Source organism: Saccopteryx bilineata, chromosome 7, assembly GCF_036850765.1.
Source record: "Saccopteryx bilineata isolate mSacBil1 chromosome 7, mSacBil1_pri_phased_curated, whole genome shotgun sequence".
Taxonomy (NCBI): domain Eukaryota; kingdom Metazoa; phylum Chordata; class Mammalia; order Chiroptera; family Emballonuridae; genus Saccopteryx; species Saccopteryx bilineata.
In genome coordinates this window covers 84,949,073-84,976,600 of record NC_089496.1, presented here as the reverse complement: position 1 = coordinate 84,976,600, position 27,528 = coordinate 84,949,073, and the positions used below count along the sequence as shown (strand labels likewise).

General features: G+C 52.8%; 1 protein-coding gene across 1 annotated transcript in view; it reads left to right on the top strand.

Moving 5' to 3' along the window:
- Positions 1-1,566: 1,566 nt before the first annotated feature.
- Positions 1,567-27,528, top strand: part of RRP12 (ribosomal RNA processing 12 homolog) — a 35,840-nt gene continuing 9,878 nt past the window's right edge. Inside the window, exons 1-26 of the mRNA XM_066240547.1 lie at positions 1,567-1,773; positions 2,313-2,539; positions 5,302-5,385; positions 6,179-6,255; positions 6,741-6,846; positions 7,059-7,175; positions 8,333-8,471; positions 9,024-9,151; positions 10,983-11,081; positions 11,630-11,721; positions 14,140-14,251; positions 14,473-14,570; positions 16,463-16,577; positions 17,553-17,695; positions 17,931-18,052; positions 20,672-20,736; positions 20,823-20,985; positions 21,424-21,578; positions 21,803-21,870; positions 22,413-22,506; positions 24,025-24,183; positions 24,298-24,378; positions 24,593-24,698; positions 24,926-25,033; positions 25,469-25,626; positions 27,264-27,355. Coding sequence (XP_066096644.1) covers positions 1,635-1,773; positions 2,313-2,539; positions 5,302-5,385; positions 6,179-6,255; positions 6,741-6,846; positions 7,059-7,175; positions 8,333-8,471; positions 9,024-9,151; positions 10,983-11,081; positions 11,630-11,721; positions 14,140-14,251; positions 14,473-14,570; positions 16,463-16,577; positions 17,553-17,695; positions 17,931-18,052; positions 20,672-20,736; positions 20,823-20,985; positions 21,424-21,578; positions 21,803-21,870; positions 22,413-22,506; positions 24,025-24,183; positions 24,298-24,378; positions 24,593-24,698; positions 24,926-25,033; positions 25,469-25,626; positions 27,264-27,355 — 3,047 coding nt within the window. The 5' untranslated portion in view covers positions 1,567-1,634. The remainder of the gene's footprint in view (positions 1,774-2,312; positions 2,540-5,301; positions 5,386-6,178; positions 6,256-6,740; positions 6,847-7,058; positions 7,176-8,332; positions 8,472-9,023; positions 9,152-10,982; positions 11,082-11,629; positions 11,722-14,139; positions 14,252-14,472; positions 14,571-16,462; positions 16,578-17,552; positions 17,696-17,930; positions 18,053-20,671; positions 20,737-20,822; positions 20,986-21,423; positions 21,579-21,802; positions 21,871-22,412; positions 22,507-24,024; positions 24,184-24,297; positions 24,379-24,592; positions 24,699-24,925; positions 25,034-25,468; positions 25,627-27,263; positions 27,356-27,528) is intronic.

Below are 27,528 nucleotides of genomic sequence, written 5' to 3'. Positions count from 1 at the left end.
AAGTAGGGAAGTAACTTTACTTTATAAAATTTATAAAGCAGAGTTGCAGCAAGTTAAAGCATATAATAATAATTACTTACCAAGTACTTTATGTTGGATTTTAGCTAAATTTGGCAGAATAAATCTTTGTAAAACAACTTACTATAGTTAAATCTATCTTTTTTTTTCCTTTTTATTTATACTTTGGTTGCTCCGCTACTGCCCACCATGAAAGCTGGAACACCTACTAGTGGGTGGGAGGGACCAGGTTGACCAGCACTGCAAAAGTGGGTAGTTTTTATAAAAAGGTTCGCCATCACGGCCCTAGATGGACAGAGCATCCCTCCTGGTGGGCATGCCAGATGATCCGGGTTGGGTGCATGCAGGAGTCTGTCTGACTGCCTCCCCGCTTCTAATTTTGGGAAAAAAAATAAATAAATTTAAAAAATGATTATATATGTATAAAAACATAGGTTTGTTTTTTTAACCTGCAATGGAATTCCAGGGTTTTTATTTTTAGAAATTAAATTTAGCCTGACCAGGCGGTGGCGCAGTGGATAGAGCATCGAACTGGGATGTGGAGGACCCAGGTTCGAGACCCCGAGGTTGCCAGCTTGAGCGTGGGCTCATCTGGTTTGAGCAAAAAGCTCACCAGCTTGGACCCAAGGTCGCTGGCTCGAGCAAGGGGTCATTTGGTCTGCTGTAGCCCCCCCCCCCAGCTCACCAGCTTGGACCCAAGGTCGCTGGCTCGAGCAAGGGGTCATTTGGTCTGCTGTAGCCCCCCTCCCTCGTCAAGGCACATACGAGAAAGCAATCAATGAACAACTAAGGTTTTGCAACGAAAAACTGATGATTGATGCTTCTCATCTCTCTCTGTTCCTGTCTGTCCCTATCTATCCCTCTCTTTGACTCTCTCTGTCCCTGTAAAAAAAAAAAAAAAAGAAATTAAATTTAACGGACTGACATTAATTAATAAGAGCACATAGGTTTCAGATAAACATTTCTATAGCATTTGAACTGTTGATTGTGTGATATGCCTATCACCCAAAGTCAAATTATTTTCCGTCACCATATATTTGCCTCTTTATTCCCCTCCCCCTCGTAACCACTTCATTTTTATCTGTTTATGAGTCCGTTTTATTTCCCACCTATGTGTGAAATCATATACAACAGTTCTTAGCTTTTTCTGATTTACTTATTAAATCAGATATAGTATAACATTACCAGGGTTTTAAGGGACAGAAAGAGAGAGAAAAAAGCATTGATTGTTTGTTCCACTTATTGATGCATTCATTGGCTGATTCTTGTACCTGCTCTGACCCGGGATGGAACCCGCTAGCTGGAGTGACGGGGTGATGTTCTAGGAATTCCAGTTTTATATCGCTCACTACTGTGACCAAGAACCTTGGCCCTGGAATATGAACTGAGGCACTCACGAGGAACACAACTTCCCAAGCGACGGATTTCCCCAACTGGCTCAGGAATCTTGCGCCTGGAGGAAACATAAAATAGGATGTTGACTGTTTTTGCCATGGTAACAGACACAAAACCGGAAGTGGCGCCTGAGGAACAGGAAGTGAAGTGAGCTGCAAACCCACGTGGGTTCTGCGCGTGTTTCTGTGTGTCTGGGAGCCGCTTCTTTAAGCTTAATCAACATGGGTCGCTCGGGAAAACTGCCCTCCGGTGTCTCCGCCAAGTTGAAACGCTGGAAGAAAGGCCATAGCAGTGACAGCAACCCCGCCATCTGCCGCCACCGCCAGGCCGCCCGCAGCCGCTTCTTCAGCCGGCCCTCAGGTAGTGGGGTCGAGACCCGGGTACGGCCGGCTACAGGGTTCTGAGCGGGCCAGGGTTTGGGTGGATCTGGGCCTCTTTGGCCCAGGCATTGGACCTTCCATCTCTTAGACTGCCGGATCTGGAGCCTGCTGTAAAGGTTCACCCTCCGCATTAAACATGTGCGGAAACAATCCACAGTAGGGAAATGACTTGTCTGCGACTATCACAGTTGGGACTCATGGCTAAAATTAACCTAGTAGCTTTTTTCAAAGCGCTTTCACCTTCATTTATTTGCCATGCCTTTTGAGTGTAGCTACCAGCTGGTTCCTACCGGTGCTTATGGTATCAGACCGGGAGCAGAAACTTTTACCTGATGGGTTCCCTTTCTGGGTTTTCTAAGTTCTAGGCGTATCGTGGGCTATACCGCTTTCAGAATTCAGCCTTTCGGGTTGGGGACCCGGATTCCACCGGTTCGTTTTGTAGAGGTGATTCTTTTTCTCTTGGCCGAAAGGGTAGAGGTGCGGGGGGGGGGTGTCCTACCTTGTGCCTCTGGATTTCAGCAAAGAGCGACCTGACAGTTGATGCGCTGAAGTTGCATAATGAGCTGCAGTCAGGGTCCCTGCGCCTGGGCAAAAGCGAAGCTCCGGAGGTGACTCTGGAAGAAGATGTGCCGGCTCTCACAGAGAAGTCCTCCGCCACCTTCCTAAGCGGCCTCTCCGACTGCAGTAATGTCACCTTCAGCAAAGTGCAACGCTTCTGGGAGTCCAGCTCGGCTGCCCACAAGGAGGTAGCGGGGAGTGTCGGAAGACATGGGATAGTGAAGAGGGGCGCAACTCATACTTTATATTTTCTTGCTGTTTCGTGACAGCAGCTGGCATTTCTTAGTGACATGTCACCTCTCCTAACTGTTGAGTCCCCTACTTATTTCTTCTCCTAGGACAGGTTTCACTTTCTGCTTTTTCTAACAGCATCTCCCTGCTCAAGTTAAAGTCCTTCATGGTAGAAATATTTTCTAAACATTTTTCTCTTCTACTGTACCAAACACAGGACTTTTTACATAGAATATTTTCAAGAAATATTTGTCGAGTAAAGTCATGACGAGTAAGGGGTTGGAAAGTGTTTTATGTATAAATTAACTTTCTTAGTTTATTTTGTAAATTATATGTACTTATACTTTTTCATTTTTAAATGAAAAATGTCAAAATCACAAATAGTACCAAAGTGATGTGAGGAGAATGAAACATGAAAGTTGTTCTACCAACTTCTTCATGGTAGCTACTGTTAATTGGTCATTATATATCTACCTAGACCTCCATCCAATCGAATGTAATGCAAATTATAAATATTTTAAATCTTCTTGGCCCTGGCCAGTTGGCTCAGGGATAGAACATCAGCCCAGCCCAATTGTGGAATTGTCCCAGGTTCAATTCCCGGTCACGGCACACAGGAGAAGCAATCATCTGCTTCTCCTCCTTCTCTACCCTCTCCTCCTTCTCTCTCTCTCTCTCTCTCTCTCTCTCTCCCTCTCTCTTTCTCTTTCTTCCCCTGCCGCAGCCATGGTTCGATTGGCTGGAGCGAGTTGGCCTCTGGTGCTGAGGATGGTTCCATGGCCTCCGCCTCTGGCGCTAAGAAATGGCTCCGGTTTCAACAGAGCAATGGCTTCAGATGGGCAGAGCATCAGCCCCAGTGAGCTTGCTGGCTGGATCCTGGTGGGGTCACATGCAGGAGTCTCTCTGCCTCCCCTCCTCTCACTGAACTTTAAAAAAATAAAAAAGATCTTCTAGTGGCCATGTTAAAAAAAAAAAGAGTTAAAAGCAGGTGAAATTAATGTGTGTGTGTGTGTGTGTGTGTGTGTGACAGAGACAAAGAGAGGTACAGATAGGAACAGACAGGAAGGGAGAGAGATGAGAAGCATCAATTCTTCCTTGCGATTCCTTAGTTATTCTTTGATTGCTTTCTCATATGTGCCGTGATGGGTGGGGGGCAGCGGGCTACAGCGGAACGAGTGACCCCTTGCTCAGGCCAGTGACCATGGGGTCATGTCTGTGAGCCCATGCTCAAGCTGGCCACCTCGGCGTTTTGAACCTGGGTCCTCTGCATCCCAGTCTGATGCTCTATCCCCTGAGCCACTGCCTGGTCAGGCAAAATTAACCTTAATAATATATTTCATTTTATCTAGTATATAATCAATGTAAAAAATAATAAGATGTTTTACATTCCTTTTATCATACTGAGTTTTCAAAATCTACTGTTATGTATTTACCTTTAACATCTATTTGTATGCTATATCTTTGTTGGAAATACTTGATTTGTATTTATTTTATTTATTTATTTATTTTTTTTTTCATTTTTCTGAAGCTGGAAACAGGGAGAGACAGTCGGACAGACTCCTGCATGCGCCCGACCGGGATCCACCCGGCACGCCCACCATGGGGCGACACTCTGCCCACCAGGGGGGCGATGCTCTTCCCATCCTGGGCTTCGCCATGTTGCGACCAGAGCCACTCTAGCGCCTGAGGCAGAGGCCACAGAGCCATCCCCAGCGCCCGGGCCATCTTTGCTCCAATGGAGCCTTGGCTGCGGGAGGGGAAGAGAGAGACAGAGAGGAAAGCGCAGCGGAGGGGTGGAGAAGCAAATGGGTGCTTCTCCTGTGTGCCCTGGCTGGGAATCGAACCCGGGTCCTCCGCACGCTGGGCCGACGCTCTACCGCTGAGCCAACCGGCCAGGGCTTGATTTGTATTTAGAATTCATAAAACTTACAGTTGCAAAAGTAGATACATATACCGAAGTTGTTCTAAAATTTTTTCTTTCTTTTTTTTTTTACAGAGTCAGAGAGAGAGAGATAGACAGGGACAGACAGACAGGAACTGAGAGAGATGAAAAGGATCAATCATTAGTTTTTTTCGTTGCAACACCTTAGTTGTTTATTGATTGCTTTTCATATGTGCCTTGACTGCAGGCCTTCAGCAGACCGAGTGACCCCTTGCTCGAGCCAGCGACCTTGGGCTCAAGCTGGCGAGCTTGCTCAAACCAGATGAGCCCGTGCTCAAGCGGGCGACCTCGGGGTCTTGAACCCGGGTCCTCCGCATCCCAGTCCAATGCTCCATCCACTGCGCCACTGCCTGGCTAGGCGATCAGTATTTCTGTATTAATGTACATTGCTGTTTGTTATTCTTTCAAATAGTTGCATAATATTTGAGTCTATCATTCTTTATTAAATAATAACAGTATAATATTAATTCCCTAGTGGTGGCTGCCTGGTTGTTCCAGTTTGTTGATGAGATGAACATATTCATACATAAATGCTTGCACATTTGTGCAGATATTTCTGTAAGAGATAGCATCCTGACGGTGGAAGTTTGGCAAACATGTTTTGAGCTTCCTATGTGCTCGCCCTGTGGTGTGTACCCCTGGCTCTGCGTGCTGCTCATTTTTTCGACCTCTGGGCTATCAGAAGACTTATTTGTGAAGGAATGAGGAAAAGAAGCTACTGTTGGGTGGGGTTGGATCTAAAATAAATGTCATCAGTGTCTTCCCTTCCATATGCAGATCTGTGCTGTTCTGGCTGCTGTCACAGAAGTCATTCGCTCCCAAGGAGGGAAGGAGACAGAGACCGAGTACTTTGCAGCACTGGTGAGGGGGTGTGACTTGGGGGTGGGTGTTCAGAGCAGTAGGTCATTCAGGCTAAAGTGAGAAGGCCGGCACCTCTGACTTATAGGGAACAAAGGACAACCTTGAACAAGTGAAAGTATCATACTTCAGTCCTTCTCCAGTGACTTGGTAAGGCTTGCTGCATTATTCATGTAAAACAAAAACCCACTACTTTGGGTTGTATCTCCTTAATCTATGAAGCTGAATAAGGCCTAGGGGGATCCTCAATAAAAAAATGCTTTTCAAAGTGTCGTTTGGGAGTCCCTAACACCCTTTTGGGGAGTTGGCTGAGTCAAAGTTATTTCCATAATACTACTAGAACATCATTGTCTCTTTCACTCGACTCTCTCATGAGTGGACCGTGGGTTTTCCAGAAGTGTATGTGATGTCTGATGACATTGTTTTGACAGCTAATGGAATTGTCCTTGCATATTCTTGTGTTTTAAAAATTCCTCAGTTTTAATTTTATTATGGTAAATATCAGTAGATATAACCTACATAAACAAAACCTCTTTGGGGAATCCTTAATAATTTTTAAGGGTGTAAAAGTTTGAGAATCACTGCTCTAGAATGAGGTTAGCAAACTACTGTCCCAAGGCCAGAAAGTCACAGAAAGGGTGAATTGCTAGCCCAGAGACAAACAGTGGCAATGCTGGGATTTGAACCTTCGACACTTTCTTGGTTATAACCTTTCTGCTGGACACATGGTGCCCCCAGCAGCCAGTCTGCCCGGCACGGCACCTTTCCTGCTCACACCCCATGATCTGGCTCACAGATGACGACGATGGAAGCTGTGGAGTCCTCGGAGTCTCTGGCCGCCGTGGCTTACCTGCTGAACCTTGTCCTGAAGCGGTGAGTCCTGGCTTCTGTCTGAACTCCGGGGCTCTTTGTGGGGAGGAGAAGGGAGTGTGGGCAGGAGGAACAGGATCAGGGAATTGTTAAAAAGGATGAAAAGATACTGGAGTATCAGGGTGGCTTTGAGTGCTGGGGCCTGGGAAGAGGGCAGCCAGGTGCAGTCGGTGGGGCAGGAGGGATGGGGGGGTGTTGGTGGAGGTCTCTGGGGACCTGCAGCCAGGGAGAAGGTGGGGAGAGGATTGGCAGGGATTTATAAGGGCCCATCTTGTGGGTAATACAGAGGATGGGTAGTGGAGAAGGCAAGGGAGGCAGGGAGCTCACGTACCATGGAGAGCTCACTATCTCAGCTGTCGGAAGGGCGAGCTCATTTGCTGAGCAACAAGCAAGCTGTCCAGCTCCCTCCATCAGACCAGGGCAGGGCTGCACCAGCTGCTCCCAGCGGCCCCTCTGGGGTTCTGACTTCCGCAGTTCTCTTCCTGCAGCGTCCCCAGCCCTGTGCTCATTAAGAAGTTCTCCGACACCTCCAAAGCCTTCATGGATATCATGTCCGGCCAGGCCAGCAGCGGCTCCACCTCTGCCCTCCGATGGGTTCGTAGTTGGTTCTCAGTTTCTCCTCTGGGTGTATTCTATAGTCTGCCTGATTTGGCTAAAGCTGGGATTCTCCCTGGGAGGGCTGTGGGCACTCTCTGGACCCTCAGATGGATCCCTTTGGGATTTTCTTGGAATCAATGAGAAACTGGGCTTTCTCCCCACCTGGCTGAAAAGGGTGGAGCTGAGAGACTCCGACTCTTTTCTCTAAGGTCCTCTCATGCCTGGCCACCCTTCTGCGGAAGCAGGACCTGCAGGCCTGGGGCTACCCCGTGACCCTGCAGGTGTACCACGGGCTGCTGAGCTTCACGGTGCATGCCAAGCCCAAGGTGAGGCTGCTGGGCCCAGAATATGGAATGGACCAGCCACTCCAGGAGGCAGGCTGGGGCTGGGCTGGCAGGTTTAAATTGATGCAGAGCTTGCCTGGAGTCCTGGGCTCTTGTCCCCAGGTTCTGTCTCTCGCCTCTGAGTCCCCATCTGTGTGAGGGGCAGCCCTTCTATAGGAGGCATGTTCACTGTCAGGCCCTTCTGAGTCTCTACCGCCTCACTGGCTAGTGACGTATTAGTTACAGTGACAGGAGGGTTGGGAGAGGCCAGAGGGGGCCTTTGGAGTCACACAGACCTGAGTTGGATACTGGACTCACAGCTTGTGCTGCAACTTTGGGTGAGTAACTTAATCTCTGAGCCTCAGTTTCCCAGCTGTACAAGAGGGATAATGATATCAATCACGCTGTGAGGGTGTGGGAGACTCCAGGTACTCACAGGCCTGACACAGTTCCTGCTTATGGCAGGTGCTTGGTTAGTGGGAGTTGGCCATAATTTCCTCCTGAAATTTAGGGCAGGGAGTATGTAATAGTAATGACAGTCCTGGTAACTGCTCACTGCGCTGAGCACTGTTGTCCCAGGTGGCTCGTGCCTGTTTCCCTGGGTATTCCCATGGTCTTTCCCTCACTTGCTTTGCAGTGACACTTTTCTGACTGTTGGGTGAAAAGCAGCAGCCCTGCTTTATTGTTTGGGATGTACTTTTACATTCTGGTGTATAGTGTTTGTTTTTCTGCCTCCCAAGTCAGACATGGGTCGTTTACTCTGTTCATGGCCACACTGCCAGCACTAGGAACCGTGCCAAGCCCTGGCAGGGTAGCTCATCAGGTTAGCGCGTTGTCCCCATACACCAAGAACAGTGCTGGCTTGGTTGACGCTCAGCGTTGCTGATGATTGAATGAGTGTTGTGAAGATGAGGGCGCGGAAGCTCAGAGATTAAATCGTTTGGCTTGCTTAGGGCTGTTTGGTGAGTTAGGCAGACAGTAGGAATTAGAGCCAGGGTTTGTCTCACTTCACAGCTTGGGCATCTACACTTGAAGCTCAAGGTGTACCATCTGCCATGTGGGGGATACATCATCATGACTTGTTGGAAGACGGTTGTGCCGATCACCCAAGCTGCTGGTGGAATGCTGACCCAGCCCTGACTCCTGTCTTTACCCCTCAGATCCGGAAGGCTGCCCAGCATGGAGTGTGCTCCGTCATCAAGGGCAGTGAATTTATGTTTGGCGAGAAGGCTCCTGCCCATCACCCTGCTGCTGTTTCCACCGCCAAGTTCTGCATCCAGGAGATTGAGAAGTGTGGAGGTGGGAGACGTGCTGAGGGCGGGGTGGGCTGGGCTGGTGGGGGAGGATGGGGAGAAGTGTGGAGGTGGGAGACGTGCTGAGGGCGGGGTGGGCTGGGCTGGTGGGGGAGGACAGGGAGAAGTGTGGAGGTGGGAGACGTACTGAGGGCGGGGTGGGCCGGGGCTGGTGGGGGAAGACAGGGAAAAGTGTGGAGGTGGGAGACGTACTGAGGGCGGGGTCGGCCGGGGCTGGTGGGGGAGGACGGGGAGAAGTGTGGAGGTGGGAGACGTGCTGAGGGCGGGGCGGGCCGGGGCTGGTGGGGGAGGACGGGGAGAAGTGTGGAGGTGGGAGACGTACTGAGGGCGGGGCGGGCCGGGGCTGGTGGGGGAGGACGGGGAGAAGTGTGGAGGTGGGAGACGTACTGAGGGCGGGGTGGGCTGGGCTGGTGGGGGAGGACGGGGAGAAGTGTGGAGGTGGGAGACGTACTGAGGGCGGGGCGGGCTGGGGCTGGTGGGGGAGGACAGGGCTGCTGCGGGGAGTGGGCTAGAGCCTCGGCTCCCCGTTGTTGGCCAGGCTCCAAGGAGGCCACCACCACGCTGCACATGCTGACACTGCTGAAGGACCTGCTGCCCTGCTTCCCGGAAGGCCTGGTGAAGAGCTGCAGTGAGACTCTCCTCAGGGTCATGACCTTGAGCCATGTGGTGAGCTCAGGCTGAGAGCCAGCAGGCAGGGCACACCGAGGGCGGTGGGGGCATAGCTGTAGACCCCAGTCCCGTGGAACTCCCTGGTCAGGCCAGAAGCCGCGCCTGAATGTCTCCCTGTCTGATCCTGCTCTTAGCTACAACTGAGGGCGCCATTTCATCCCTGGTCGGACAGGCTGGGCCGTCTTCTGGTCTTCTGCATCCTGGTCCAGCTGGGAGCTGGCCTCCAAGGAGGGCAGAGAGAGGGTGGCGCCCTGTGGGGCTGGTAACACCAGTCCCCTCCCTGTCTCAGCTCTCCTCTAGCCAGTCAGTTATTTCTCTTCTTCTAACTCACCGACATTTTTAGGGTGACTTGAAAGATACATGATGCCTAACCTGTGGTAACGCAGTAGATCAAGCATCGACCTGGAACACTGAGGTCACTGGTTCAAAACCCTGGGCTTACCCGGTCAGGGCACATATGGGAGTTGATGCTTCCTGCTCCTCCCCCTCTTCTCTCTCTCTCTTTCTATAAAATGAATAAATAAATAAATTTTTAAAAGAAAGAAAGAAAGATACATGTTAACAATCCCCTACATTTCCACCATCGTAGCACAATTCTGTTCATCTTTATGTATTCTCTTGTAGTGTTTGTTCAGACAGATTTTGTTTGTTTGTTTTGTTTTCTAGAAAGAGAGAGAGAGAGAGGAACATTGATCTGCTCCTGTATGTGCCTTGACTAGATTGAACTGGCAACCTCTGTGCTTCCAGATGATGCTCTAACCAACCGAGCTAACCAGCCAAGGCAGACACATTTTTTTTTAAAGATTTATTGAATTTAGAGAGATGAGAGAGAGAGAAAGGTGGGAGGAGGTACGGAAAGCGTCAGGTCGTAGCAGTAGTTGCTTCTCAAGCCTGCAGTTTCGAGCGGTGACCTCAGCATCCCAGGTTGAGGTTTTAGCCACTGCGCCACCACAGGTCAGACTCTTCAGACATATTTTAAAGTATTTATTATTAAAATAGCATGGTCATTATTTATAAAAGAAGAACCATTCAGAAGTGTATAAGGTAAAGCCTGACCAGGTTGTGGCGCAGTGGATAGAACGTTGGACTGGGATGCGGAAGGACCCAGGTTCGAAACCCCGAGGTCGCCAGCTTGAGCGCGGGCTCATCTGGCTTGAGCAAAGAGCCCACCAGCTTGGACCCAAGGTCGCTGGCTCCAGCAGGGGGTTACTCAGTCTGCTGAAGGCCCACAGTCAAGGCACATGTGAGAAAGCAATCAATGAACAACTAAGAAGTCGCAACGCGCAACGAGAAACTGATGATTGATGCTTCTCATCTCTCTCCGTTCCTGTCTGTCTGTCCCTGTCTATCTCTGCCTCTGTAAAAAACAAACAAACAAAAAAACAAAACAAAACCAAGACTAGAAGTGTATAAGGTAAAAATACAAGGCTTTGTTTCCCTCTAAACGTCATTTCCTAAGATAAACAGTACCAGCAACTTGCTATGCATCCTTTCAGATATTTTCTCTTTGTATAAACTAACACACACAAAAGCATGAAGCACAGCTATAATTATAGTATGCAAACTATTTATAGCCTGCTCTTTTCTCTTTTAGCCCTTAATGTTAAAAATATTTTGTTCATATTTCTCTATTATTTTTGTTTAAATCATTTAAGATTTTTTACTGGCTGCCAAGATTTGCTAAAGTGACAGTGCTCTGAGTATCCGGCTGTGGGGGGCATGTGTGAGGTTCAGGGGCCTGGGTCTCCCACCCAGCTCACTGGCTAGGGTAGGAGGTTGAGGAGCCCAGGGCTTTGCAGGTTGCCCACTAAGCCTGTGTCCTCTCCAGCTGGTGACAGCCTGTGCCATGCAGGCCTTTCACAGCCTCTTCCATGCCAAACCTGGTCCCGGTACCCTGCCTGCAGAGCTCAATGCCCAGATCATCACGGTGAGGCCCAACTGCAGAGGGGCGTGGCTATCTTGGGGTGGGGGGGGTGGTCCTGTTACTTGGCCTGCAGGGTGGGGCTGCCCCATTGCAGGAGGCTGGTAGACAGACAGCCGGGAGACTGGCCACCAACTTAGTCGTAGTTAACTTAATAAACGATTTCAGCATGGTCTCCGGGTATTTCGAGCAGGGGTTCTCAGTCTTAGGGATCTAAGATGATGGATTTAGGGAAGGGTACAGAAACTCCCCAAAATTGTTTGTCAAATGTGCGTTCACGTGCATTTTTCCAGAGAAGGACTCTGGCTTTTGTCAGGTTCGCCATGGGCTGTGTGACCTGCTATGCTCACCTGCTCCTAGGGCTTTTTCTGCTAGAGCAGAACTAGAAGGGCATCGTGGAGCTGGGAATGCCACGGGGGTTGTCAGTTTGGGGCTGCGTGTGCAGGCTTGTCCCTGGAACATGCTGGTACCTAGGGATGGAAGGGGTCATTGTCATTGGGCTGCTGCTGAACACACCTGCTGAGACACCTGCTTATGTCTTACCTCATCTCTAGGCCTTGTATGACTACGTGCCCAGTGAGAACGACCTGCAGCCCCTGCTGGCCTGGCTGAAGGTCATGGAGAAAGCCCACATCAACCTGGTCAGGTAAGGTGAGGTGGAGGGGCATCCCAGAGCCTCCGGCCAGATACCTGCCCTGCGTGCAGGCGGGAAGGATGTGAGCCGGCAGCTGGAGGGGGTGCAGCTGCCGGGGTGGTGGCAGGTCCGCGTAAAGTGTGCAGCAGACCATCTTTTTTTTTTTTTCTTTTTTTGTTTTTTTTTTTCTGAAGCTGGAAACAGGGAGAGACAGTCAGACAGACTCCCGCATGCACCCGACCGGGATCCACCCGGCACGCCCACCAGGGGCGATGCTCTGCCCACCAGGGAGTGATGCTCTGCCCCTCCGGGGCGTCGCTCTGCCACGACCAGAGCCACTCTAGCGCCTGGGGCAGAGGCCAAGGAGCCATCCCCAGCGCCCGGGCCATCTTTGCTCCAATGGAGCCTTGGCTGCGGGAGGGGAAAAGAGAGACAGAGAGGAAGGAGGGGGGGCGGGTGGAGAAGCAAATGGGCGCTTCTCCTGTGTGCCCTGGCCGGGAATCGAACCCGGGTCCCCCGCACTCCAGGCCGACGCTCTACCGCTGAGCCAACCGGCCAGGGCCGACCATCTCCTTTTTTAGGAGGTACAGGGCTGGACAGCATAGCCTGTGTTTGCTGGGGTTGATGCCCTTCCTGGAGCATTGACCAGCTAGTTGCAAGGACAGGCCAAGAGTACTGCCCTTGGATGGGGACCAAATGCTATCCTGGTGTTGTCACCCCTGGCTGTCATCCTGTGCATGTGGTTTCCTTCTCAGAGGATATCATCCACTTTCTGCAACTCTGCTCACCCCCCTGAGGTAATGGTCCCCTTCTCTGGGGTGCCCTGTGAGCACTGTTTCTCCTTTGTGTGTCTGTCATAACACTCACCATTGAGCTTGACCATTAATAGCAGTACCCTCTTGATAATTCCATTTCTCCTGGGTGAGGCTGAGAAGAAAGTGGGTGTGTCAATTGGTGATATGCATTTCTACCTGGAGGGGAGGGTGTCTTAAGTCCACGGAGGCTCCACGCTGGTGTGTCTGTCCCTGTCCTCCACGGAAGGGTTCCCATTGGCCTGCTGCCCCCCGGGCACCATGCTGGGTGCTGTGCATCCAGGTTTCACTGCGCCGATCACAGCCACTGCATGAGGAAGGTCTTAGCCCACCCCATAAACCAGAAACTGAAACACTGCGAGCCAGCTGGTCAGGCTGCGGCGGGGCACGGCCTGGCCTACCAGGCTCACGTCCTTCCTGCACCAAACCATCTCTTACCTGGAGGTGCTGGAAAATGGTAGAATAGCATCATTCCCTGCTTCTCAGCATGTCTCCTACAGAAGGAGTCTCACAGTTGGGTCAGGACATGTGTCCCAGGTGTTTGTTGTAGCACCATAGGTAATGGCAAAAAATCGAGTGACGGCCCTGGCCAGTTGGCTCAGTGGTAGAGCGTCGGCCTGGCGTGCAGAAGTTCCGGGTTCGATACCCGGCCAGGGCACACAGGAGAAGTGCCCATCTGCTTCTCCAACCCTCCCCCTCTCCTTCCTCTCTGTCTCTCTCTTCCCCTCCTGCAGCCGAGGCTCCATTGGAGCAAAAGTTGGCCTGGGTGCTGAGGATGACTCTGTGGCCTCTGCCTCAGGCACTAGAATGGCTCTGGTTGCAACAGAGTGACGCCCCGATGAGCAGAGCATGGCCTCCGGGTGGGCGTGCCGGGTGGATCCCGGTCGGGCGCATGCGGGAGTCTGTCTGACTGCCTCCCCATTCCCAACTTCAGAAAAATACAAAAAAAAAAAAAAATCTAGTGACAACCTAACCGTGCCCCAGGAGGGGACTGGTTAAACACAAAGAGGGAAGTACTAGGCGGCCATGAGAAATAACACACAGCAGACAGACCTCTGAGATCTATTGAAAAAAAGCAAGGTGCACAACAGCGTGGATGGTATGATTATTTGTACACTCTGGAACCAAACTACCAGGGTATATGAATGCTGACCCCTCCCTCCACTAGCTGGTTGGCCTTAGGCAAGTCACTTGACTTCTCTGTTCCTCAATTTCTTCATCTATAAAATGGGAATGAATTAATGCATGTTACATCAGTACTTGACATGTGCTAAATGTTATATAAATGTTAGCAATTGATTAATAACTGGGGCTTGGTTGGTATTAGTACCTGGAAGAATACTTGAGGAGCTTAACCTTGATTTTTTTTTCCCCCTGGAAGTGCATGTGAGGGTTGGTCAGGAGAAAGGTGTAAGGGAGACATTTATTTTATACCCTGAGGACCTGTTTGAGTTTTTTTACCACCTGTAGCTATTACTTGAATGACAGCACTTTTTAAAATTGCCCACAGGAGGGGCCTGTAGAGCTCCCCAGATCAGTGACTGTCTTGGACCTGGGCCAACTAGGTCCCCCAGGCCCAGGGCCCAGCAGGCCTCAAAGTAGTATTTTGTCTTGACAGGCTGCAGCGGAACCTGGGGCTGGGCCACCTCCCTCGCTTTTTTGGAACGGCGACAACCTGCCTCCTCTCACCCCACTCACAGGTGGTGACAGCTGCCACCCACAGCCTCCAGGTACCGCAGCGCCCCCAGACCCAGCTTTAATGGGAGACTCAGAGCGCGGGAGGTTCTGTGAGCTGCCTGTCTCCTGGGGCTTGCCCCAGGCCTGCCCTGCATCCCGGGGAGGCGGTTCTCGGGGTGGAACAGGCTTCCTAAAAGCTTCAGGAAGCGAGCACCGAGGAGGGCTGAGTGGCGGGGGCTTCCTTGGGCCCAGACAGCGTGGCCTTTTTTTGCAGGAGATCCTGAAGGATTGTGTCGCTCCCCACATGGCTGACATCGGCTCTGTGACCTCCTCAGCCTCAGGCCCTGCCCAGTGTGTCGCCAAGATGTTCAGGTGGGAACATAGCATCTGAGATTAGAAGGAATACGGTGTACCTTGTAGGAAGTTCCTTATTATGAGAAGTTGCCCATCACTTACGCTGGGCCATGTGCACAGCGTCAGAGCAGCTGCTGTTGATTTGGGCACTGGCCACGTTCCAGGTGCTATAGTGTGGTGCTCATGAGTGTGGACTCTGCCAGTCATCTGAGGCCAGTCCCTCCGCTTCTCTATCCCTCAGGGTCATCATCAGTTAAAGGGGATGAACAAAGGTGAGGATTTTTTTTTTTAAGAGACAGTGAGAGAGTCAGAGAGAGGGATAGATAGGGACAGACAGACAGGAACGGAGAGAGATGAGAAGCATCAATCATTAGTTTTTCGTTGTGACACCTTAGTTGTTCATTGATTGCTTTCCTATATGTGCCTTGACCGTGGGGCTACAGCAAACCGAGTAACCTTCCTTGCTCAAGCCAGCAACCTTGGGTCCAAGCTGTTGAGCTTTTGCTCAAACCAGATGAGCCCGCGCTCAAGCTGGTGACCTTGGGGTCTCGAACCTGAGTCCTCCGCATCCCAGTCTGATGCTTTATTCACTGCGCCACCTCCTGGTCAGGCATAGGTGAGGATTAAGTGAGGTAATACGTGTGAAGTTCTCAGAATAGCACCTGGCACATACGTAGTTAGGCGCTCAATAAATAGGAACTACTAGTGGTTTTGGTTCTGGGAGATAGGTACTGCCCCCATTTTACAGATACGCAGGCTGAGGTCCCCCAGCTAGTAAGTGACAGCCTGACTGCAGATTCCATTCTTAATCATGTGTCGTCCTGCTCGCCATGCCTCCGAGGGGCACCATTCACTAACACCCCCACCCTCCCAGCACGCATGACAGCCTTGGAGCAGCAAGCACACCGAGTGGTTCCAAGAGAGGGGCTAGGATCCTTGGTGTCTCCTCTGGGCCTCTGTGCTCAGCTCCAAGGTGTGGTGCTTTGGGTACTACTCCTCGTGAGGAAATAGGCCCATTTCTTGTGGACACATTTGGAATGAAGTTTCAGGAAAACAGGAATAGAGATGCCCCCACCCTAGCCTGACCCTTTTCCCACATTGACCTGTGTTGGCTGTTTATGCTGAAAACCTCCATTGGAGCTAGATTTTGGGAGATGGAGCCGACCACGGTGTGCGCGTGCTGGAAGGGCTGGTGGCCGGGCGGCCCTCCCCACGCAGCTTCCCCTTTCCGCCTAGATTGCCTGTTCTTACCCTGCCATCCCATGTCGGGTCGGGCCAAGAAAGCATGGGATATTGACAGAGGGTGAGCTTTTGAGGCCCAGTGTGGCCACAAGCATAGTGACCCTGGCAAGTTTTTTCATCTCTCTGAGCCTCATTTTCACCATCTGAAGATTGAACAGATAACCTACCTCATGTGTTTTTCTTTTTTTTTTCTTTTTCTTTTCTTTTTTTTTTTTTACAGATAGAGAATCAGAGAGAGGGATAGATAGGGACAGACAGACAGGAACAGAGAGAGATGAGAAGCATCAATCATCAGTTTTTCGTTGCAACACCTTAGTTGTTCATTGATTGCTCTCCCACATGTGCCCTGACCGTGGGCCTTCAGCAGACGGAGTAACCCCTTGCTTGAGCCAGAGACCCTGGGTCCAAGCTGATGAGCTTTTGCTTGAACCAGATGAGCCCGCGCTCAAACCAGCGACCCTGGGGTCTCGAACCTGGGTCCTCGGCATCCCAGTCCGACGCTCTATCCACTGCGCCACCGCTTGGCCAGGCTCATGTGTTTTTCTTTAAGTACAAGGGTTACATAAATTAAACTCTTAGCCTAGAAAGTAGTGTGGACGCTTCATAAATGCTAGTTCTCCCCTTGGCATTGGCCTTCCCTGGGCCCTGACTGCCTGCTGCCTTGGCAGGGCAGTGGAGGAGGGCCTGACCTACAAATTCCACGCGGCCTGGAGCTCCGTGCTGCAGCTGCTGTGTGTCTTCTTCAAGGCATGCGGGAGGCAGGCCCACCCTGTAATGAGGAAGGTGAGCTGGGGGGCTGTGGGGGGCTGTGGGGCCAGGGAGGGAAGTGGCACTTGGGCTTTCCGACTGTGGGCTCCTGGGAGGGGCCTGGGTCTCTGTTATTTCTGCATTTGAATCCGCCCTCCGCGACAGCGCCCATAGCGGCTACCCAGTACTGTGTCCCCAGTAAGCGGACTTGGGCCATCGTGGGAGGAGCAGGAGGAGGGGCGGGAGCCCCCCACCTGCTCAACAGGGTGTCTCTCTCACCTCTACCTGTTAGCTTTTCATTTTTAATTTTCTAAGTTTTCTGTAATGAGTGAGTGTAATCTTTCAAGCAGCCTTAGTCTCAGGGAGGTGACTGCAGCCCGGAGTAAACCATCTAAGGATCAGGGGCAAGCTCGAGAGGGGGCGGGGCCTGAGGGCAGGTGCCACCACCTGTCCAGGAGGAGCAGGCCCGACCTCTTGGCACCTTCCTCACTGCCCGCCCTTCAGCTGGAGTGCAGGCTGCCTCTGGGGGCCCGGCCTGGGCTCCAGCAGATGAGGTTGGCAGACTCGGACTCTTCCGGGAGGTCCGTGAGGACTGAGGCTGGTCGGGCCTGGGGCCTGTGGTGAGCCAGAGGGTCTACTCCCTCTCAAGGGGCAGCCACAGCTCGGTGCCTGCTCACTGCTAGATGTCACACACAGGTTTGCCTTGGCCAGACCTTTCCGTTTTTCAAGATATCCTGGAAATCTACATTTGCATGTAAAATATCTTGATTTTTACAGGTTACTAATAAATACAGATTTTTAAAAAATTTTTTTTTAATCCTGAGGCATAGGAGAGGGGTCAGGCACATCAGTGTGACACATCTGGTTATTGGTTTGTGAACTCTGACTCAGAGCTTAACCTGGGCTCACGCTGCAGACCTCATCGCATTGGAGGCTGTGGCTCAGACTCAGCCGTGGGTGCTTGCTCTGCGAGCATGTCGTGACGTGTAATCTCTCGTCTCTCTGCTCCAGTGTCTCCAGTCCCTGTGCGACCTGCGCCTCTCGCCTCACTTCCCCCACACGGCAGCCCTGGACCAGGCCGTGGGGGCTGCAGTGGCCAGCATGGGGCCTGAGGTGGTTTTACAGGCTGTTCCTCTGGAGATCGATGGCTCTGAGTAAGTGTGAGCCTGGCTGGCTTCCGTAGGAGCCCCAGAAGGGTCAGGCGGCTAGCTCTCCCCCAGGAGGGTGTCTGCTCCTTCAGGTGAAGCCTCCGGGTGCCACGTGGGGGTCAGTGGAGAGGCCAGAGCAGGGCTCGCCGTGCTCCTCAGGTCAGCAGGGGGTACACTGTTGGCTGAGCCGCCTCTGAGGCTCTCTCCTCTTCCTCACTGGGTCTTTCCTGCCTCCTTCCAGAGAGACTCTGGATTTCCCGCGGAGCTGGCTGCTGCCCGTCATCCGGGACCATGTCCAGGAAACGCGACTTGGTTTCTTCACCACCTATTTCTTGCCCCTGGCTACCACCCTGAAGAGCAAAGGTATGGGGCTCCCCGCAGCCCTGGAGCTCAGCTACAAGCAGTTGGGAAGGACTCTGGGCCAGCACCCCCACCCCAGGTCATTCGGCAGTCTCCCTCTGCCAAACGGGGGGCCAGCCAGCGGTGGAGTGCCTGACCCAGTGGGGCTGACCTCCTCTCTGCCCTGAGGCCTGGCCCCGCCTTGTCCCATTTCTGGACCCTGTCCTGTGGCAGGTAGACAGTGGCCTCCTCCCCCACTAAGGAAATAATTACACAAGCACACAGCAGTTTATATGTATGCAGAGATGTTCTTAGCAAAAGACTCTTTAACACCGCCTACACATCCGTCAATGGGGTTCCAGTGAATTTAGCTATGGTAAAGCCCACTGTGGGACACAACGTGATCATTACAAAGACCTTACATGGGCATGTGTAAGCAGATGGTGAGTTGAACAGATTAGATTCAAATCTCAGCTGAGCCACACTAGTTTATTAACTTTGGGCAAGTTTATTCAATTTCTCTGGGTGTTCTTCCTCTGTAAAATGAGGATGATGATCGCTACATGAGGATTAAGTGAAATAATCATGTAAGTGCTCATTACACAGCCTATCACAGAAATTGCTCCATAAATATTACCAACTTAATTTTCTTTTTAACGAGAGAGATAGAGGGACAGACAGACAGAAGCATCAATTCTTTGTTGCGACACCTTATTTGTTCATTGATTGCTTTCTCATATGTGCCTTGACCGGGGGGGGGGGGGAGCTCCAGTCAAGCCAGTGACCCCTTGTCAAGTCAGCAATCTTGAGCTTCAAGCCAGTGATCTTTGGGCTCAAGCCAGCGACCATGGGATCATGTCTGTGATCCCGCGCTCAAGCCTGCGACCCCATGCTCAAGCTGGTGAGCCCGTGCTCAAGCTGGATGAGACCACGCTCAGGCCGCTGACCCCGCGCTCAAGCTGGTGACCTCAGGGTTTCAAACAGGTCCTCTGCGTCCTAGGCCAACGCTCTATCCACTGTGCCACTGCATGGTCAGGCACCAACTTAAATTTAATTGTCAAGTAAAACAAGGTTTCAGAACAATATATGTATAGTACAATCCTGTTTGGGTTTTTTTCTTTTTTTTTCTTTTTTCCTTTTCCAAGTAAGGAGGGTAGATAGATAGACCCCTGCGTGTGCCCCAACTGGAATCCACTTGGCAATCCCTGTCTGGGGCCATGCTGGCAACTAAGTTATTTTTTGTGCCTAAGGCGGAAGGTCCACGGAGCCATCCTTAGCACCTGGGGCCAATGTGCTCAAACCAATCAAGTCATGGCTGTGGGAGGGGAGGAGAGAGAGAAGGAGGTTGGGGATGGGTGGAGAAGCAGATGGTTGCTTTTCCTCTATGCCCTGACTGGGGATCGAACCCAGGACATCCACATGCCAGGCTGACGCTTTGCCATTGAGCTAACCTGCCAGGGCTCAATCCTGTTTGTTTTTACAAGTGCATGTGTGTTTATTTATTTATTTATTTTTATTTTTTTTCATTTTTCTGAAGCTGGAAACAGGGAGAGACAGTCAGACAGACTCCCGCATGCGCCCGACCGGGATCCACCCGGCACGCCCACCATGGGGCGACGCTCTGCCCACCAGGGGGCGATGCTCTGCCCATCCTGGGCATCGCCATGTTGCGACCAGAGCCACTCTAGTCCAATGGAGCCCTGGCTGCGGGAGGGGAAGAGAGAGACAGAGAGGAAAGCGCGGCGGAGGGGTGGAGAAGCAAATGGGCGCTTCTCCTATGTGCCCTGGCCGGGAATCGAACCCGGGTCCTCCGCACGCTAGGCCGACGCTCCACCGCTGAGCCAACCGGTCAGGGCACAAGTGCATGTGTGTTTAAAGAAATATAAGCAAGTCAGAAGAGATAGCGGCATTCCCTGAGGGAGTAAGATTATGGTGAGATAACGCTTTCTGTTTTTTTCTTTTAATTAAAAAAAATTTGTCTGACCAGGCGGTGGCTCAGTGGATAGAGCATCGGACTGGGATGTGGAGGACCCCAGGTTCGAGATCCCAACATTGCCAGCTTAAGCTCAGGCTCATCTGGTTTGAGCAAAGCTCACCAGCTTGGACCCAAGGTCGCTGGCTTGAGCAAGGGGTCACTCGGTCTGCTGTAGTACCACGGTCAAGGCACATATGAGAAAGCAATCAATGAACAACTAAGGTGTCGCAACAAAAAACTGATGATTGATGCTTTTCACCACTCTCTCCGTTCCTGTCTATCCCTCTCTCTGACTCTCTCTCTGTCTCTGAAAAAACAAATATTCCATTAATTTGAGAGAGAGATAAGAAAGCAAGAGAGAGAGAGTGAAACAACTCATTCCATTTAGTTGTGCACTCATTGGTTGCTTCTTGTATATGCCTTGACTGGGATCAAACCCACAACGCCGGTGCACCAGGATGACACTGTCCACTGGGCGACCTGGCCAGCTCTATCACTTTCTGTTTTATACAGGTAATTTTAGATTTTCAGAAAGAACAGTTTCAGTCTATGGTTAGGAGGGAATCACCAATATTGTCCTCATCACTAAGCTTTTGGTTTTGGTGAAAATGAGGCCTGGAAGCTAGGAGGGTGCCCAGGGTCACACTGTGTCCTTTGTCACACTCCAGCAATGGACCTGGCCCAGGTGGGCAGCACAGTGGAGTCCAAGATCTATGACACACTGCAGTGGCAGGTAAGGGGTCAGCTGGGGGACGTGGGGTGGGCAGTGCAGGGGCATGGGTTGGTAGATGGCATTCTTCTTTACCATCCCCGCCCCAGATCTGGACCCTCCTGCCCGGGTTCTGCACAAGGCCCACAGATGTGGCTGCCTCCTTTAAAGGCCTGGCACGGACACTGGGCACAGCCATCAGCGAGCGCCCAGACCTGAGGGTGACGGTGTGCCAGGCCCTGCGCACGCTCATCACCAAGGGCTGTGAGGCAGGTACGTGTGGGCTCTGGAGTTGGCGGCTGGCGGCTGGCGGGATGATGACTGTGATGGCACGAGTTCCCCCATCTCCTCTGGGCTTTCTGCGACTCATTGAACTGAGCCGTATAGTTCATCCGTTGCAAGGACCAGGAGCTTCTGCTAGGGACACAGGGGTGCCGAAACCACGCCTTTCCCTCTTTACTTCCGGTGTGCTGACAGCTGGGGAGTTTCCCAGGCAGCGTTGAAGGGTTTCACTGGCCCCCGAGGCAGGAGCCATGGAGGAGCATAGACTGTTGTGGCACCTCGTTCTCTTTGCCTGGCCTCAGCCTCTCCTGTCCCATAGAAGCCCCATACCCATGGTCCTGTCACAGGTCCTCCAAAAGGCTGCCTCTGGGCTGCAGCCTGCGGGGTCATGTCCTGTCCCTTTTATGCAAACTTTGGTCCTCCTGCCAGAGGCCGACCGTGCCGAAGTGAGCCGTTTTGCCAAGAACTTTCTGCCAATCCTCTTCAACCTGTATGGGCAGCCTCTTGCAGCCGGGGATACCCCGGCGCCTCGCCGGGCTGTGCTGGAAACCGTCAAAACTTACCTCACCATTACTGAGCCTCAGGTGACCTGGTGGACAGGGGAGGAATGCTTTTAGGGATGAGTATTGGGTCAGGTGTATCGGAAAGGCCAAGAACCTGTGCGCCAGGGTTCACGTGGGCCTGGGCCCCTGGAGAGCAGGAGACCAGGTCCCAGCAGTGGTCTTGGGTTGAGGCTTCTAAACGGGGGGGGAGGTATAGTTCTGTGACCTGCTGCTACTCTGTATTTCTCGTCCCTTTGGGCTGCCAGCTGGTGAATGGTTTCCTGGAAAAAGCCAGTGAGAAGGTGCTCGACCCTGCCAGCTCTGACTTCACCAGGTAAAATGCCCCCCTTGAGCTGGGGCAGCCCAGGAAGCTAAGAGGTGTATCTAGCAGAAGGCTGGGGATTCTCTCTGGAATAATTTAGGAAAGGCTTGATATCGAAGGTTCCAGCTTTACTGCAAGGCCTGGCTGACTTCTTTTTGGAACAGCAATGTAGCCTGCTAGGGAAGGATAAGGACCCTGGAGACTCACTGTCCAGGTTCAGATCCCAGCTCTACCACCGAGGGGCTGTGTGACCTTGGCCAAGCTACTTCCCCACGTTTGTCTCTATGTCCTCCTCTGTGCAGTGGATAGGCTAACAGTACCTATAGCATGGCTGTGAGGCTAGAAGGGGTTAACACCTGGATGGAACAGTGCCTGGTGCCTGATGAACGCTTGATTAGGTGCAAGCTCTGTCATTCACAAGCTTCTTCGAGGCCCCTTGTCCTCCTCATCCTGACTTCTCCCACCGGCCTCGCACCCAGTAGACATAAGAACACTGGTAGTCTGCCCTTTTCCAGCCCTTGCTAAGCCCCTCCTTGGTCTCCTGCCCTGAGCAGATTGTCGGTCCTGGACCTGGTCGTGGCCTTGGCTCCCCACGCTGATGAAGCCGCCATCAGCAAACTGTACTCCACCATCCGGCCCTACCTAGAGGTGAGCCCTGGGCTGGGAGCCCCACACAGCCACCCTTGGGGTAGGGGCTCCTTGGAAAGGTGGGACCTGTTTTCATCTCTTTCTGCTGCCCAGGATTAGGTCGTCATCTGCTTTCTCGTGGTGTAGCTGCCCTTTGTATCCTGTCTAACCCATCTGTCACATAGAGGCCAAAGTGATTAAAATGCTCAGCTGTACTCAGGCCTCACTGCCGAGGTGTGTCTGGTAGAAACGAGGGCGTACTCCTCTGCCTGGCTTGCTCCCTGGCCCAGCCAGGCCCAGCCCAGCCTGCTCCTCACTCTGATCACTCTCCTCTCCCCTTGACCCCTTCTTCCCCCTGCCACCACTCCAACCTCATTAAACTGTTTCAAGAGTTCTAGATATAATGGGCCCCTTCTGTGCCTTTGCACACGCTAGGTTCTCTGTCTGACTTGGTGTGGCTAGCCATCAGGCAAAATTCCAACCCGCAGTGACCTGACACTGTCACCACTGCAACAGTTTAGTAAGCAGTTACCGAACAATGTGACAAGTGCTCTGGAGTAGAAGGTGCAGACCCAGAAGTCCAAGGCAGGGCCACCTGACCTCAGGAGAGGTGTCCCAGGGGAGTGACAGAGTGCCTGCCTTTGAAACAGTAAGGGGTTAGGCCAGGGGTCCCCAAACTTTTTACACAGGGGGCCAGTTCACTGTCCCTCAGACCTTTGGAGGGCCGGACTATTAATAAAAACTATGAACAAATCCCTACGCACACTGCATATATCTTATTTTAAAGTAAAAAAAAAAAGGGAACAAATACAATATTTAAAATAAAGAACAAGTAAATTTAAATCAACAAACTGACCAGTATTTCAATGGGAACTATGGGCCTGCTTTTGGCTAATGAGATGGTCAATGTCCAGTTCCATATTTGTCACTGCTAGCCGTAACAGGTGATATGACGCACTTCCGGAGCCGTGATGCGTGCATCCCGCGTCACTGGAAGTAGTACTGTATGTGAGTCATGCTGCGCTTTGTGGCGCCGCCACATACAGTACTCCAGGAGCACAGGATGAGGATGGATCCTGTGCTCCTCTCACTGACCACCAATGAAAGAGGTGCCCCTATCAGAGGTGCAGCGGGGGCTGGATAAATGGCCTCAGGTGGCTGCATGTGGCCCGCGGGCCGTAGTTTGGGGACCCCTGGGTTAGGCCAAGAAAGAGGCGCTAGAAAGGGAGCAAGCACAACAGGCACTGGGCGTTCGTGCTGCTGGTGTGAACGCAGCTTAGCGGTGGTGGGAGGGGCTGGAAGGCTGGGTTGGCTTCTCTCCCTGCGGCATCTCCACCTGGCACAGTTAGCCTCTTGCCGCCCATGCTCTGCTGGCCCTTTTGTCAGACCTCATAAAGTCCAGAGGGCAAGGGCAGCTTTTCTGAATTTCCTCCAGTGCCGACCTGAGTTAATGGTGACTGCTCTGTTAGTGTCATCAGGTGGGTGGTGGACCCCCAGGACCCCTCTTCACCCAGCCCTGTGTGCCATGTGCCCTTCCAGAGCAAGGCCCATGGGGTGCAGAAGAAGGCCTACCGCGTGCTGGAGGAGGTGTGCGCCAGCCCCCAGGGCCCTGGGGCGCGCTTCGTGCAGAGCCACCTGGATGAGCTGAAGAAGACCCTGCTGGACTCACTGCGGACCACTTCCTCTCCTGCCAAGAGGGTGAGGGCTCCAGGGGCGGCCTTGCTCTGCTGAGGGAGGACCACCGTGGAGATGCTTAGTGGGCTTCAGAGACTGGGGTGGCGCTGAGGGTCCCTCACTGTCGCCTGCCTGCAGCCCCGTTTGAAGTGCCTCATACATATTGTGAAGAAGCTCACAGCCGAGCATGAGGAGTTCATCGCTGCCCTTGTCCCAGAGGTGAGGACTGCAGAAGAGGGCTATGTGCATGTTTTGGGGGTTCCTTGGGTTGTGGCTCCTAAAGGCCTATCAGGGTCAGGGGAGAGCAGCAGTGGGGGTGGGAGTGGGATTAATTCACTGCCCGGAATGTGGGTGCCCTTCCCTGCCCACTCTGCCTCAGGCCACCAGCCCTGGGTGGCCAGCTCAGAGCACGTGCTGTGGGGCTGTCCGGCAGGTAATCCTGTGTACGAAGGAGGTGTCGGTGGGTGCCCGGAAGAACGCTTTCGCCCTGCTGGTGGAGATGGGCCACGCTTTCCTCCGGTTTGGCCCAAGCCAGGAAGGTGAGGCCTGGGTAATGCAGGGCTGGGGTGGACGCTTTGCCTCCAAACCTAGGGAACACCCCTCAGAAGCACTGGTCAAAGAGAAAAAGGTAGGGAGCCCTGTCTGGCTCTGGACCTGGGCAGGCTGCTCCTCTCTGGCTGACTTCCCCCTCCCCAGTGGGCCTGGGATGCAGCGTCCGGGCTGGGCTCTGCCCTGGTATAACTCGTCCTGCCCTCTGCCCTTCCAGAGGCCCTGCAGCGCTACCTCGTCCTGATCTACCCTGGCCTCCTGGGCGCCGTCACCATGGTCAGCTGCAGCATCCTGGCTCTGACCCACCTCCTTTTCGAGTTTAAAGGTAAATGCTACTTCTTGAAGGACTGGGTGGCTGCCGATGGGGGACAGGTCAGGGGAGGGTGGGGAAAATGTTGGAGCCACGCCCAGCCGCCTCCCATCTCCTCTGCTGCCCCGCTCGGCCCCCCACCTCCTCACAGCTGCCTCACATCCCGTTCTCAGTGGGTGGGAGGGTGTGGGTCCCATGCCCGATTTCATTCCTGGGTCGACCTCATCCCAGCGTTGGCAGTCCTCTTGGAATCTAACTCTTACCTCCAGAAGGGGGAGGAAGACAGCACCTCCTCCTAGGCGGCTGAAGGACCAGAGATACTCCGTGGAAAATGACCGGAAATGTCCCAGGCTCACAGAAGTCCCCCAAACAGCTCTCACTCCTGCGACCTGGCAGGTTGAGGTGGGGTTCTGGGGGTCTGACGATGGCCCTCCGTCCGTGCCCCCACAGGGCTGATGGGAACCAGCACAGTGGAGCAGCTGCTGGAGAACGTGTGCCTGCTCCTGGCCTCCCGCACCCGCGACGTGGTCAAGTCAGCGCTGGGCTTCATCAAGGTGGCAGTGGTTGTCATGGATGTGGCACACCTGGCCAAGCACGTGCAGCTGGTGGTAAGTGTCCCCTTTCCCTTCTGGGTGGCAACATGGCCTCCAGGCTGCCATATGGAACCAGTGAGTCCCAAGGCCAGCAAGTTTCAAATGTAGTTTAGCTACACGCTGGCTTATGCGACAGAAGGTCATGCGGCAGCCTCAGAAGGGACAGGTCGGGGAATGGCAGCTGGTGGAGGAAAGGGCACAGTGCCTAGGCTGCCTTTTTTCCACCACCACCCTTGGCTCCTCCACAGGAGCAAGGCTCTACAGGGCCATTCCTCATTTCACAGATGGGGAAACTGAGGCCAGACTGCCCCAAGTTACAGTGCCTAATGAGAGCAGCCCTGGGGACAGAACCCAGGAGGGCCCTCATTTCTCATTTTTTTCACCTCCTGTATTCTGATCTGGGTTTGCGGAGCCTCCTCCAGACACCCCTGCTGGGCTACAGAAGGGCTGGAGAGCTCTCTGACCAGGCATACCGCAGGCAGCAAGCTGGGACTGACTCTCAGACCCTCTCGCTGCTGCGCCCGCTGCCTCAGCTCCCCTCTTCATGTGGGGTTGAGTTGCATCAGACCTCCAGGGTGATCCTGATTGATATCTTCAAATCTGACAGTGGGTCAAGGCGAGAAGGAACAGTGAGAGTCAGGATAGCTGCCCCCACCTTCCAAAGCCTTCAGCTTAACTGGAGACCAAAGGTGGGAGAAGGGCCAGAGCAGGGTCCGTTCTGGAGTCACTGGAAATGATAAAAGCCCCAGAGGATTGGTGGGGACTTGTCCCCCGGCCCCATGGAGAGACACTGTGGGTAACATTTGCCACTCACATGTCTCCGAAACCAGGCCGCATGAAGGCTTGAGAGCAGTCCAGGCAGAAATTAACTTCAGGGAATAGAAGGGACATGTGTAACCAAGAGAAACCTGGTGATGTTGGGGCAAAGTGTGGGCCATGGAGTTAGATAGATCTGGACCAGCGCCTTCCTGTGGCCACTTAGCTGCCACTCGGCTCTCTGTGCTCCATCTGTGCGTGAGGGATAATGATGATACCTGCCTCACTGGGTTGTTCTAAGGGTTCAGTGAGATAATGCGTGTAAGGTGCCAAACACCGTTCAAGACTCTAAGCCAGGGGTCCCCAAACTACGGCCCGCGGGCCGCATGTGGCCCCCTGAGGCCATTTATCCGGCCCCCGCTGCACTTCCGGAAGGGGCACCTCTTTCATTGGTGGTCAGTGAGAGGAGCATAGTTCTCATTGAAATACTGGTCAGTTTGTTGATTTAAATTTACTTGTTCTTTATTTTAAATATTGGATTTGTTCCTGTTTTGTTTTTTTACTTTAAAATAAGATATGTGCAGTGTGCATAGGTATTTGTTCATAGTTTTTTTTATAGTCCTGTCCTCCAACGGTCTGAGGGACAGTGAACTGGCCCCCTGTGTAAAAGGTTTGGGGACCCCTGCTCTAAGCCGTAACCTTGGCAGTTTAGGGGAAAGATGGGTCCTGCCCCGATGGTGGAGCCTGTTTGGACCAATGGCTGAGCCAGGAACAGGACCACTCTTGCGTTCACCTCCTAGCCGGGCCCGGTCCTCCCTTGTCCCAGTCTGGACAGCAGTGCAGGGGCAGGCAGGGGGGAGGCGCCCTCCTGCTGAACCCTGCTGCATGCCCTGCAGATGGACGCCATCGGGAAGCTCTCAGACGACATGCGACGGCACTTCCGCATGAAGCTTCGCAACCTGTTCACCAAGTTCATCCGCAAGTTTGGGTCTGTGTCCTGAGTAGAGGGAACAGGGGAGGTGTCGAGGGGTTTTCATCCCACCAGGGATCCTGCAGAGAAGGGGCCGGGTCAGGGGCCCAGTCTCTGCCCCGCGTCTGGAAGGGCGCTGGCTGCTGGGCGCATACGCAGCCTGTGCACCTCACCTGCCCTTTGCTGCACTC